We start from the raw sequence: 14,667 nt of genomic DNA on the forward strand, positions 1-14,667 counted from the left end.
GAAAGAATAAAGATGCTGGTGCTCTCCTGAAAGAAATCCCTTAAAACTATTTGTAAACAGAGACAAAAACCTCCCAGGCATCAATCATCGGACACGTCTCCTCCAACTTGTTCAAAGAGTGCATGACCAAGCTATGACCCTTCCTTGAAACACGGTACCTAACACGCACGGGGAGAAATGTCTGTGGTGAGTGGCTTTGGGATGGGACTGCCCAGACCTTGCTTTAATTACATGTCAACATATATTCAGCTAGTCAAAATTAACCATCTTGGTGCAGCTGGAAGATTAATCACAAAAAGAGAGTAAACAGGCACCATATGCATGAAATTCAGAGATGCTAGAACTCTGCCTTGCCCTTCCTGCAAATACTTTTCCAAATTCCCCTTCCAGAAGGCATCCTATTCCCACCATGCCAGCTGGCTGAGAACCTGTATCTTTTCAGCAGGAAAATCCCATTGGTTACCTGACAAACTTCATACAGTAATTTGTACTGCTCTTCTTGCTTCTGCAGACTGCACAAGCTGCATCCCATGTTTAGAGGATCGGCAAGGAAAGCCACTTCCCTCTTCACCAGCTCCCACAGAGACAGCCCCAGTTACTTAGCACTCATGGAGAAGATATCCTCTGGAACGCCCAGGTGAGTCAGCGGAGCAGCTCACACTGGCATTGCACTGAGGGCTGGGGAAGCTGCTACCTCTTTCTCCTTAATGCTTTCTTCCTTCCCTCCTCCTCCCTCTTTCCCTCGGAGTCCACAACACTCCCTCTACTGCTGTAGTAAGGCTGCTGGATTGTGGTCCAATGCACACCCTATATACTGCTGCTCATGCATATTAATCAGACCTCATTGACTATTCATAACAGACAATGATACAGAAGCTATAATTGCCGACTATGACAGTTGAAATTTCTCTAATTAACAAGCAAGTGCTCCAGGAGCAGGGCGCACGCAATAAAAGCCACTAACAATTTTGTAAACCATTTTCTGGCAATTACAAACAAACGACTACATTTTCACACAGTCCCCTAGGATGATTCCTAACACGTTTAAGCTAAATAGAAATACATTTTTTAAATATATTGTTAAAAAAGTCTGATGATATAAAATGTATTTAATGCTGTAGATAACTATGTCACATAAACTGGTTTATGGAAATGAACTCTTCTTGGGAAGAATACAAATGATAGGTTTTTTAAAAGAAAAAAACAAAGCTGCACAAACAGCATTTTACATGCAGTTAAAATTATTATTTCCTTAATTGAGAAATGCATTTTCTTCCTGTAGTCAGAAGTACATAATAACAAAGGCTCTGGAGCTATTTAGTTTCTGTAGAAAAAAAAGAGTATAGAGAAAAGGGGTGCAAGAAAGTGATTATTAAGTATGCTTCCATCTCAAAAGGATGAAAAGTTATTTATTATAGATCTGTCAAGCTAACTGGAAATAATTGAAGCTGTCAGCTGTGTGTGATTTTTTTTCCCCCTTCAGATTTATGGATACTGTGAATTCTTCAGGGTTCATCTCATTAGGCTAATTGGCCCAATAAATTTGTATTAGATATCCTCTACTTGAACTGATGAGCATCCAAATACCTCTTTCCCTTTAAAAACTGACTCTCTAAGCTCAACTGTGACCGCTGATCTCACCTTTCATTGTGTCGTGTTTGAGGAAGACAGGAAGTTCCAACACAATGCAATCCAAACAAATCGGGAGAAGATATAGCCTGAGTCTGAAGTGTCTTGCTCTATGAGGATGTGTCCACTCTGTCTCCTCTGGACACAGTTCCTACTGAGTAAGGTTAATGGCCTAATTTACTCAACCTCTGATTATTTAGGATTTACCTTGCTACTTGAAGGTCACCTGGGTATTTCTTAACTAAAGTGATTTATATTTAAAATTCTCCCAATTAATTCCACAGTCTTTCCTTTCATCTTGTAAAGGTTTAACTGTCTTTGAAGGAGACTTCTATTTCCCTCACTCAGACCTCAGGGAGGTTGAATAACAATGCCACTTTCCCCTGAGATGCTCCAAGTACAGTATAGATATTATTAAATGAGTCGCTATGAAATTCTTTTGGGGCCCTGAACTAGCAGATGTGACCGGTCCCATTTGACTGATACAGAAAATGAGGCCAAAAGCCTTGGCTTAATAAACTCCATTATAATCCTAGAATTCCTTGACTTTCTCTAGAAATACACAATTTTTCCAATTCTGCAAGGATAGGGAGAGAAATGTAAGCATTTGAAGGGACTGTAACAGGTCACAGTGGGCACCTGTTCTCTGCCCACGATGCCAAAGCCCTCTGTGTGTGAGCTCAGGCACACTGCCACCATGTTTCTCTGCTGGAGTAAGCGAAATACGAGGGCAGTATAGGTCTCTTTTGTATGCCTGTGAATTCATTTGCAGATTTTACAGTGTCCATGAGGTCCCAATCCCATATAAAACGTATCCATTTTTGTAGTTTTTCAAAAGTCCTTTTCATTTCATCATCCATCCTTTCCTTCTCCTTCCTCTGTCACTCTCTGCCCCTAATTTTCTGACTGTAAATTTTCACAGTAGCTTCTTCCTTATCCTTACTGAGCATCTGCCTAATGCAGGCTCTCAGAGGGCAGTCATTGTTTTGGATTTTTGTCCTTTTTAAAATCCCAGGGTTTAGCAAATAATAGGAGTTTAGTGAAAACCTGGCTCCAGCCTACATTCTTGGCTTCTAATATATGATGCCCCTTCCACATTCTAGAGTTCAATTACACTGCTCTTCCTTCTGCTGACCCTCTGAAACTCACATACATGACATCCCCATCTTTCATTTCTGTGCTTTGCACATGCCATGCTTGGAATGCACTCCCCTATCCACCCCTGAACTTAAGGGTCCCTAGTTTGCATTCTTTCTCTCTCTCTCTCTCTCTCTCTCTCTCTCTCTCTCTCTCTCACACACACACACACACACACACACACATACACACACTCCTCTTTTCCTCTCTCCCTTTCCATCTCTCTCCTATTTCTCTCTTTCCCCATCTCCATCTTTCTCTTTCTTCCTCTCCCCCTCTCTCCATCTCTTTCCTCCTCTTTATCCCCTCTCTCTCCTCCTCATCCATTTTCCTCTCTCCCCCTTCCATCTCTATCTTTCTTTCCCTCTCCTTCTCTCTCCTCCTCCTCTCTCTCCCCTTCACCCTTCTTTTCTTTTCTCCCCTCCCCCTCTTCATCTCTCTTCTCTCTTTCCTCTCTCTCCATCTCTCTCTTCTTTCCCTTCTTCCTCTCTCTTCCTCTTTCCATCTCTGTCCTCCTGTCTTTCTCCTCTCTCTCCCCTTTCTGTCTCCTCTCTCTTCTTCTTCTTTCCATTTCTCTCTTCCTTCTCTCCTGTCTCTTCTCCCCCTCTTTTCTTTTCTCCCTCTCTCTTTCTCAATCTCCCTCCCCTCTTCCCCCTCACCTTGGCTGACTAGGTTTCTATCTCACCAGGGCTGGACATGCAGTAGCCATTCACAGTTCCAATTCCAATGGAAGCTTTAACTTGGTCCATCTTTCCAACCTGGGCTGGTTTGCTCCTCCTTGGGAAGCTCTCAGAGGGTCACCCTCCATATTAATGCAAACACCCAAGTGGCTTTTCTTACAGTTTAGAATCCACAGTTTCAAATGATCTATCAGTTTCAGCCTCCTCCAGCAGAAAGGATTACAGGCATGCGCCAACACTCCTCACCCAGTTTCTTTCAAAGCTCACCATAAATACAATTTCTTATATGAGATCTTTCCTGATCTTTCAAAATGGCTCCCCACCTCTGAAGTAATCTTGTGTGTATATTGTATACATTGTATATATGTTGTTTTCTAGATAAGCTCCTTGAGGGCAAGGAACAATTAATTTCTGTGTTCATATCTTTAGCGCCTAGCACAGTGCCTGGCGCTTAAAAAAATGCTTTAAAAAAACTTTAACCAATTTTATTGATATAATTTGTTTTTACATTACCTTCATTCCCAAATATATCTCTCCTGCCTCCCTTATCCAGAGGGCCATGCCCTGTTGTAATAAAACAGAATGGTTAGTGATTGATTAATAAATATTTGTTGGATTGGACTTGTTCTTTAATATAGTGTACTCTCCTAATGAATTCAGAATATGATTCAGTTTATAAAATTCAATTAGCACACAAGGTTTAAGGTGTAAAGTAAGGTATGCCATAGGCTAGTATGAGGTATGCCTTTTTCAGTAAAATACATTAGGGGGTTCAATCACCCCAGTCAAAGTGTCTCTGTTAAGGGCAAAAGGGGACCACTGTCTGGCAGGAAGTTCCTTGTAATAGATAGAACTATTTCTGAGATAACAGCTATTCTAGTCAAATGAAAAACAACTAGCCTTGAAAAAAGCTTACATTGTATTTAACAAGGAGCTCAACATTTGTTTTCCCTAGGAAGTAATTGTATACCATCATCATCAGAAAGTGTTTCCAAATGTATGTGGTGCTTTGGATGATGAAACAGACACCATCCCTCTCTGCTTTCATGGAGCTGAGGAAAAAAAGAAAAAACAAAACAACACCCTCAGAAAGTAGAGATGCTGAGAAACTCATCAGAAGCCATGTTTGGTGAACCGCACTGAGTATAGTTGTAGCAAGGACAAAGAGGCAGTAGATAGGATGCTGTACTTGGAAGATCCAAGTTAGAATTCTGATTTCAATATGGGCTGTGTGACTACAGGCAGGTCACAATCTTTCTGAACCTCAGGCAACTCTCAAAGCTATGTTGGCAATCTGGATCAATGGAGGGAATTCCCATATCAACACAATCACAGATCCCTGATTTATGGACGTACAGATGTGGAATGAAGGGATCATTATCAGTGGGAGCCTCCAGGATTTGTGCTTTGAAAGTTTGAATACTACAAGGGACGACTTTTTTAAATGGTAAAAATAAGAGCTGGCTTACATAGATTCGAAGTTTTTCTAAAGGCTTTACCTATGTCATTTCATTTGATTTTTTTGAATAACTCTGTGAGGCAGGAGTTTTTATTATTTCCCCCTCCCTGCCCACTTTAAAGATGAAAAAATGGAATCATGGAAAGCTTCCTCACTAATAAACATGAAAAACTGAATTTGAACCCAGGTTTCTCCTGATTTCCGGCATACCCCTCTTTTCCCCATGCCACACTGCTTGCCCCTAGTATGGAGACACACCTGGCTGTAAGTTTCTTTACTCACTGAGTAGAGAATGCACAGCTCTCAGTAAGTATATTTTGTTGACTATGGAAAATAGCGTCTCTTATTAGTTTTTTTTTGTTTTGCATACTCTATCCCACGACTCACTACATTCCTCCATTCTGCTTTATGTGGATTGCTGTGAAGAGCCTCATAAGATATTAGAGATGGTGAAAGATGCTAGGTCCATTAATCCTTGCCAACACAGGAAAGATGAGAAGAGATCTCCTTCAATCGACATTGCATGTTTCAGAAAGCACGAGAGTACAGGACCTAACTCCCATGGATCGGCTCAGTTTGGCACCCTGGCTAGATTCATACCTTGCTTCTGTTCAGGAAGGAGAGGGAGCCATTTACTCCATGTATCCTTCCATGCTGAGACCCTTCTATGGCTGGGGTGTCATCTCTGACAACCTGCTTTATATAATTATTGTCATCACTGTTATTGTTAATAATACTAATGATAATAGTTAACCAGGGGAAAAAGCACCCAGAGTGCTGTTGGCATGAGTTAGAGGAACAACGAATCTTACAAACCTTCCCTACCTGTTTCAGAGAACACAGATATAATTTATTGAGGATAATGTTTCAATAACTTAGTGTTTTTAATAACCCACATCTCGGACAAGGTGACTTTTCTACCGTCAGTTAACAGTATTTATGTAATAGCCACTGGGTCTGAAAACTACACAAGGGGCTATAAGCAAGGAAGGATGAAGGAGTAGATTGCAGCAGAAAACCACATTAACACAATAAACACACACAAAAAAAGCCTGCAACAGTGTCAGCACAAAAAAAATGACCAGTGGCTTTAAAAAGGTAATAGTCACTTAGAGTCACTGAATGGCTCTCTAAGCTCAAAATGGATGCTCAGGAATCATCCTTTGAAAAACCAGAGGTTCTTGTGTTCATTTGCACACTTTCTGTACAATAGGGCACACCAGGATCCAGCTCAGACCTGAAAGAGCCCACAGAAACTCTGCTTGATGAGCAGAATTATTAACTGTTTCCACCTGATGTAATTTTGAGAGAAGGCATGTATGAGAGACTGGAAAGAAATCAAGTAAGTGGTGAGCTGATGGAAAGTTGGTGGCCTGGTTATCACCCCTGCCATTCAAATAGCACAAAGGCATAGTTTTATCATCAATTTTCAAACCTTGCTCAGCAGACCACGAAAAAGATATCTGATACAATATAGCAAATGCTAGCAGTGACCAATAATTAAATGCACTGGAATATTAGCATCTTTCTATTACAATTCTTCCTAAGCCAGTCATTCGTATCCAATCCAAACAAGCATTTATGTGTATCTATGTGCTGGCCACTGTGTTTAGGCCCTGAAATACAAAGACAAAATGGAAAATGGTTCCTACCCTCAAGGAGTTTATGGTCTTCTGGGGGGAGGGGTACAACACTTAAAAAATAATTTGATGAGGAAATGATAATATAGGGATTCAGAAAAGGCTTCCTTTAGGAGGTGGCACATAAACTGAATCTTGAAAAAAGTTAGGGATTCTGGCAGATGGAGGTCAGGATGGAGGACCTTCTGGGCATGAGGGACAGCAAGGCTAGGGGCAATGTGATTTTTCAAGTGTATTTAAACTCTCAGGTTCTGTCTTGAAGGGAATTAATTAAATAATATTTGCCTGGCACTGGGATTGGGGAGGTGTAGGTGAGTATAGGAAGATCAGTGCAAAATCATTATGACTGCCAGGAAAACCCCTCGAAACATGATGTCTACCATGCTTGGAATGGCCTCCCTTCTCATTTCTGTCTTTTAGGATCCTAAGTTTTCTTTAAAGGTCCCCTCAAGTACCATCTTCTACATGAAGCCTTTTCTAATCCCTACATCAGCTAGTATCATCCTCACTCCTATGAAATTCCCTTATATTTATTTTATCTATAGGTTTAAATGTTCATTTTCTCTCCCCTGATTGACTATAACCCCCCAGAAGGTAGGGATTATTTCATTTCCGAGTTTGTATCCATAGTACCTAGAATGATGTCCTAAGGGTAGTAGGTATTTGATAAACGCTGGGTGATTGATTCATTGGTTGATTAAGGTCCTCAGCACTCAGAAGTGTCCACAATGAAGTACTGAACTTAAGAAGATTACAGAATATTTTGCACACAATACATGTTTAATAAATATTTGCTGGGTTAAACAATCAGTTTGTGGAACAGAAGGCTAAATGGAAACACAATACATCAATGTCATGAAAATTTGAATTGTTCTTCCCTCAGTTTGGTCTTTTGTGCCCGTGATGTCTGGCTAGTTTGGGAAAATATCAAATCAGCCTCACATCAATGTGTGTTTGTCTGTTAAAAGTTCCTGATGCAACACAGGTCCCGTCTGGACAGTGCAAGAACAATGAACAATGCTCTAGTCTTTCAGCCCACAAATAGAAACTCCTGGGCTCCAGGCACAGAAACTTTGGGTCTTCAGTTCTATCAAGAACATCGAGGGACTAGTTCTAATGATCAGATCTGTAGACTTGGCCTAACAGGCAAAACTGAAGAATGACAAGGGAAGGAATTCGATAATTAAGGAAAGGAAAAAGAGAACCAGAGAGGACTTGGGAAGAAAGAGAACAGATTTGTGGGAATTATGTATCCTTTAAAACCTTGAATGATTCACCTGGTTGAGAGGACCTAAAGCTAGAAGGGAGGATGGAGGTCAGCTAGACCAACCTCTTTCCCCTCATCTTACAGGTGAGGAAACTGAGGCCTAGGGAGGGTAAGTGATTTTCTCAGAGTCACCCAGGTGGTAAGTAGTAGTGACAGAGCCACACTAACCATGAATGAAAATAAAAGAGGCCACATCAGTAATTTGTTGCAGACTCCTGTCTTCAGAGCAGACATTTCAAATTTCAAAGTCTACTTTGCTCCTTACTACTGGAGCAGGTTGGAAGAGAGCAAGAGTTCCAAACCTGTGGTCTGTGACTTATTTTTAAAAATATTTTGATAATTTCATTTTATTGTAATTGGTTTCCTTTGTAACCCTATGTATTTTGTTTTGTAAGGCAAGTTGTTTTGTAAATGTAAGGCATTTAAACACTGCCTTAAGAAAGGGTCCACCAGACACTGCCAGAGGTGACATTACAGAAACCCTTGGATTAGATGGTCACTAACAGAGCTAGCTTCCAGCTCTATACCCGCTTCGTGTGAGGTGCCATGCTATACTTTTGATCAGGGAACACACTGTGGTGCACACAGGGAAGTACAAGGCATGACATATTTGTCCTCGCTCTACTTGGTAAGACAAAACACAAGCAGAGTAAAGTTGAACCATACCAGACGGCCAAGTGTCATGAATAGAGAGGAGGCAGAATATGTGGTAGGTTACAGCAATCTGGGAAGACTTCTTGGAAGTGGGGGCTTAAGTCATGAAGGATGGGTAGGATTTTGATAGGTAGAGAAGGTTTTCCAGGTGTGAATAAAAGCAAGTTGGTTGAAATATATCAAGGTTGTCTGGGGGCTACTGATTTGATTCATTTGTTTAGAGTGCGAAATACATATCAAGATCATAGATTTAGAACTGGATGGGATATTAATCACCACAGAGTTTTACCCTGTCATTTTACAGATGAGGACACTGAAATACTAAGGGACTTGGCCAAGGTCACACAGTTAGTGTCTGATGCTGGATCTGAAACCAGGATTCCTGACTCCAAATCCAGTGTCAATCTATTATGCCATGATGCTACACAATGTGGGAGATACAACTGGGAGGGCTGATGGGGACTGGATAGTGTTAGGCTAGGGAGATTAGACTTCATGTCACAGGTAACAGGGAGTCATCAAAAGACTCCGAGTGGGGCAGCGAGGTGGTGCAGTGGATAGAGCTCCAGCCTTGGAGTCAGGAAGACCTGAGTTCAAATCTGGCCTCCGACACTTGGCACTTATTAGCTGTGTGACCCTGGGCAAGTCACTTAACCCCAATTGCCTCACCAAGAAGGAACAAAAAGAAGAGACTTTGAGCATGAGAGAAACCGGCTAAATTATCTTCCCTGTTCTTCTTTTCCCACAGGTCTATTTCCTCTGTTCACATGGGGATAAAGTTCATCAACCCTGTCTCTCCCAATGAGCTCATTTCAGGAGGGGGTGTGAGAAACAGGCTCCCCACACATTTCCATAGCATCATGCCTCACCCTGAAAAGCTGGGGGCCGTGCCCTAGGGGAGAGGGGTTACACGGCTGGTTCTATATGGAGTTCAGAAAGAGACGAAGAAAGTAGATCTTGATCCTGTTTACATTTCCAGTCTAGACACGGGTATGAACATATTCTGTGGATGTGCAACAGTTAGACTAGCGGGAAGGGTAGATGAAGGAACAGAGAGTGGAAAAATGAAGGTGACACCATGTTATGGAGGGACTTAGAAAAGATGTTTATGTTGGAAAGGCAGAGAGGCGTGGAATGATCCATGGAAGAGTATCTGAAGTCTCGGTAACTGCTTTTCTATCCTCTTAGAACATAAGCTCCTTGAGAGTAAGGATTTCTTATTTCTTTTTTAGCATGGTGTCTGGCACTGGCGCAGTGGATGATGTGTTGGGTTTGGAGTCAGGAAGACCCGAGTTCAAATGCTTCCTCAGTCAGTCACTTGCTCGGTGACTCTGGGAAAGTCATTAGTTTCTCTCAGCCCCAGCGTCCGGATCCGTGAAATATAGTTAATAACAGTACCCAACTCATAGGGCTGTTGCAAAGATCATATAAAATAACATGCCAAGTGTTTTAGAAGCCATAAAATGTCAGACAGATAAATAAAGCATTTATTAAGCACTTACTGTGTGCCAGGCACTGTGTTAGGTGATGGTGCTGAAAACAAAACTATCTCTCGTCTGAGACTAAACATAAAGCAGAGCTGGAAGGGTGCAGGGGAGGAGAGGAGGGTACCCACCTGGGACGAGGCAGCGCTTGAGAAGGTAGAGCACACCAGAGAGTGAGCTCAAAGGGAGGTGAGTGCCATAGTGATGGATGCTCAAGGCATGGTGATCCTAGCCAAAGTCTCACCAATTAAGAAGTAGGCCTCAATGCCAGCTATCAATATTTTTATTGACTGACTGACTTACCCTCTCAGTGCCCTCAGTTTCCTTTTCTATAAAATGAAGGGCTAACATGTATTTTTAGACATGAGGAACATGGGAATTTGCCTTGCATGAATATATATGTATATGTATATATACATATATGGTATACCTTTTTTTCTTTTTAAATTGGGGGGGTGGGAGAAAGAGAAAATAAATGTTTGTTGGTTGAAAAAAGAAAATGCAATGGAAAAACAAACAAATAAAAGATAAAAAGGGGTTATACTAAGAGCTGAGTCCAGTTCTAATAATCTATGAATTTCAAGGATGTGGTGGGAAACAAGGAGCTGGTGAAGGTTTCTGAGTATGAGAAGCAGAATGATACACTGCGGGGAAAGCAGTGGCATAGGAATCAGAGGATTAGGTAAAAATTCTTCCTACAATGCTTACTACCTGTGAGACCTTGGGCAACTCACTTCACTTTCTTCTTGCTCAGTTTCCTCATTTAGATGGCTTTGTTAGATATCTGATTTTGTGAAGAAAGTATAGTTCAAAGAAAAACATTGTGCCAGGAGAGTGTAGGATGGTTAGGAGGACTAATGAGGTGGCTGTTGGAGCAACGCAAGTGTGAGGTAATGGGGACATGTACTAGCATGAATGGAAAGGAAGAAAATAAATTTAAACTGTCATCACTCAAAAGCAGTCAAAATTTGCTATCTATGGAATATTCCTAATTCAGGGGAGACAATTTAATCTGGAAAACATGACTAATATTTTTTAAACCACTCTTAAGAGTCTACGAACCTACGCCTGACATCCAATTAGCCTCTTTTTGGCATTGTGCTGTATATTGTTGAGACAGTAACCACTTCTATGCATCTGAGACAAGGTATAGACCAAGAGAATCATAGGCTAGTTATGAATGGCTTGGGCCATCAGAGGATACTAGTTCAGTATTTTAAAATTTCTCACTGGATAAGCAAGTGATTCAGGAAAGAAGAGGAACAGTTATGAAAAAAAAGCACCACTCATTGCAAAATGAATCTTCATAATTCATTCATACCTCTAAAGTTCATGTGCTATAAAGTCTGAAATTACCTAGTAAGCTCACACCCTGGACTTACTTTCTACACAAAATAGCACTTTGGAGAGCACATAAGCAAATGCCATCATGACCACTGGTTGGTTTGAAAAAAAAATGTTTCTGCAAATAATGATGCTAATTTTTTTTCCCTAACATTCTCTGGGAAAGCCTAATGTTCGATTGAGTGCACTAGAGACCTGTGAGAGGACAGACAGGGTACTTAATCTTTAAAACTGATAGACACATGTCCATAAGCTAATAAAGTTCACTCTAATATAAATGGGCAAGCAAAACACTATATCACAAGCTTGTACATCACAAGCTACACTGAACCTGGGATTCTGGTGTTATGGCCATAGCCTCAGGACATGGAAAATTGAAATGATTTAGAATGGTCCCCCGATAGGATAGATCAGATTATTAGTGGACTTGCTGATGTAAAACAGAAATATCAGAAAGACATCAAGGTGTAAAATCCATTTATTGTGTCCAAAAATTTTCAGTAACTTGACTCCAACATCTTGAAAGTGAAGTGCTCAAAGGAGTTGGCAAAACTGTGCTCTGGCATATAAGGCTATAAGTGGATAAGCAGGAAAGGGGAAAATCGCAATTAGCTGAATGATTTGCATAGAAGTGAAAAGAGTTCAAATATGTACATTCGGAGGCATTTACACCTACCTTCCTTCCTTCCTCTCTCCCTCCTTCTCCATCCATCCTTTTTTCCTTCCTCTCTCCCTCTATCTCTCCTCTCCCTCCCTCCCTCCCTCCCTTCCTTCCCTATTTTCACTCCAAAGTTGCTATCTCTTATAGTAAGAGTGGTAATGGGGGGCAGCTAGGTGGCACAGTGGATAGAGCACTGGCCCTGAAATCAGGAGGACCTGAGTTCAAATCTAGCCTCAGACCAAATACTTGACACTTACTAGCTGTGTGACCCTGGGCAAGTCACTTAACCCCAATTGCCTAAAAAGAAAAAAAAATAAAGACTGGTAATGCCAGTGTAGGTAGAAGAAAGTGCTCTGGATTTGGAGATTTATTTAAAGTCATCCTCTGCCATTTTACTAGTTGTGAGACTATAAGGACGTTACTTAATTTACGTGTTCCTCTGTTTTCTCTCCAGTAAAAACAGGGAAATAACACCCCTAGCACCCATACCATGGGCTTGTTTTAAGGTTCCAGTGAGATGATATAAACAAAATGTTCTGGGAAACTTAAAGTATTTTAAAAAAAGTCACCCATTGATATGTATTTTTGGAAGATGACTTTCATGAGCCTTCTCTTTTCCCCTTTCCAGTGTCTAAGTCGAGATAAATGCCAGCATGTAGTCCTTAAAGACTCCTGGTTGGTGGTGTGCTAGATCAAGTAAAGAAACAGCGCTGATTTCACGTCTTGTTGACTTCTGACTAGAATCCTCACAATCGCTCTTCTAAATCTATCTCATTTTTCTGATGCCATCACTTCCCTCCCCTCCCACTCCTATTTTATCAAAAGAAGAGGCCATTGGATGGATGTGGCAGCCTTCCATCTCTCTACCCCATACTTCATCCATCCCTTTATCCATCTTCCCCTTCTATGACCTGGCACCAAAGCAACAAGTTGACCCTTATCCTTTCCAAGGCCAACTCCTCTAACTTGAAGTCATCACCAAGTCTGCAGCAACCTGATCCACCAGTTTTCAACTTTCTTTCCCATGTCCTCAATATTGCTATCCATTTCTCTGGCTCCTTTCTTTCAGACCAGAAAAGCACCCATCTCTTACTTGTCTGCGGCTCGGTGGTAGAGAGGGCTACTTGGGCAAAGCACATAAATCCTAACAGGAAGGATCAAATGAAATATGTATGGAAGTGCTTTATAAACTGTAGGGTGTCATAAAAATGTAAGGACTTACATTATTAGCATTTACTTGTTAAATTTAAAAATAAATAATTAAATAAGCTAATTAATTAATTAAAATTTATTTATTCCCCACACAGCAGAAGACGCAGTGCCTTGCACACAGAAGGATAAGTATCTACCAAATGAATTTTTTTTTAACATTCCCATCCCTAAAATCAACAGGGGGCAGGGACTGAACTTAGGATTTTGCTGGTCTCTAGAACTCCTGCAGGAAGAAACCCCCTCTACAGATAAAGATTGGCATCTGTTCTGTAACTTACCCTCCTAGACTGAAAGGTTAAATTATTTGCCCAGAGGAAGACTGCTGGCAAGAGTCAGAGATGGGATTTGAACTGGGGGTCTTCCTGATTCATTAAAATCAATATCAGTATCTAAAAGGCTTGAGATCATTGGTTAGAAAAAATACCTTACAGAATAAAAGACAATATGGTGCACTGCCCATGACTGAAAATTTTGTGGCCTTTGCAATCAATCAAACAAGCAAACAGCATTTATTAAGCACCAACAAGGCCCTGTGTCCAGGTGATGATGGTACAAAGACAAACAAACAAACAAACAAACAAAAACGAAGCCATCTCCATTCTCGAGAAGCTTACATTCTATCAGGTAGATAGCAGGTATAGAAGTAGGTATATATAATATATCCTTGACTTTGTATGTGCTATGTGAGTTAGCGGAAGTGATTTCATTCCTTCTAGGCCTTCATTTTGTCTCTTGTACGAATTTAACTCTACCATCCTTACATTTCCATCTAACTCTGAAATAGTTATTTCCTCAAATATTATTGTGCCTATTTTTAAATTAGAAGAGAATATTACACACTTCTTATGACGAGAAAGAAATAGAAACAAAGTGTATGCTCATAGTACTACAGTACATGAATATAATGGAATAATAGTGTGTCAGAAGAATGACGAAATCAGAGAATTAGAAGGCTTTCAATGAAATGATGCAAAATGATGAAAGCAGAACTGGAAATAGCTTATGAACAATGACTACAAGAATGTCAATTGAAGGGGAAAAAAGTGGGTCAGTGGGTTCAAGTCCAAACCCTGAAACTGATGGATAGGCAAGTCTTTTGACTTCCCAGGGCCTCAGTTACTTCATGTGTAGAGAGAAGGGAGGATCATACCAGACGGCCTCTGAGATGTCACTTAGACATCACCAGACAGATCATACCAGATGGCCTTTTTAGCTCTACATCTATGATTCTATGAATGTTGTGTAATTATGACAAAATGTGGCCTCAGAGAAGAAAATATATGTCTCTCCCTTCTCTGCAGAGGTGGGGACCATGGATATGGAACACTAGATATACTGTCAGAACCAGCTGATACATTGGTTAATTTTGCTGAACTGTTTTTTTTTTCTTTTTCAATGGTAGAAAGGATGGTTTCTAGGATGTTGACAAGAGGGAGGGATATATTTGGAAATTCAAATTATGTAGAAACAAAACATCTATAATAATTTAAAATTAATGAA

General features: G+C 40.7%; 1 protein-coding gene across 2 annotated transcripts in view; it reads right to left on the minus strand.

The window, feature by feature from the left end:
• Window positions 1-14,667, minus strand: part of PDZRN3 (PDZ domain containing ring finger 3) — a 283,690-nt gene that overhangs the window by 72,785 nt on the left and 196,238 nt on the right. Inside the window, exon 1 of one of the 2 annotated variants that reach the window (XM_027864045.1) lies at window positions 464-766. The exons of the other annotated variant lie outside the window; for it this stretch is intronic. Coding sequence (XP_027719846.1) covers window positions 464-532 — 69 coding nt within the window. The 5' untranslated portion in view covers window positions 533-766. Of the gene's footprint in view, window positions 1-463; window positions 767-14,667 lie in introns of those variants that run through there. 2 annotated transcript variants of the gene reach the window in all.

Source organism: Vombatus ursinus, unplaced genomic scaffold, assembly GCF_900497805.2.
Source record: "Vombatus ursinus unplaced genomic scaffold, bare-nosed wombat genome assembly UNPS02014773.1, whole genome shotgun sequence".
NCBI lineage: Eukaryota > Metazoa > Chordata > Mammalia > Diprotodontia > Vombatidae > Vombatus > Vombatus ursinus.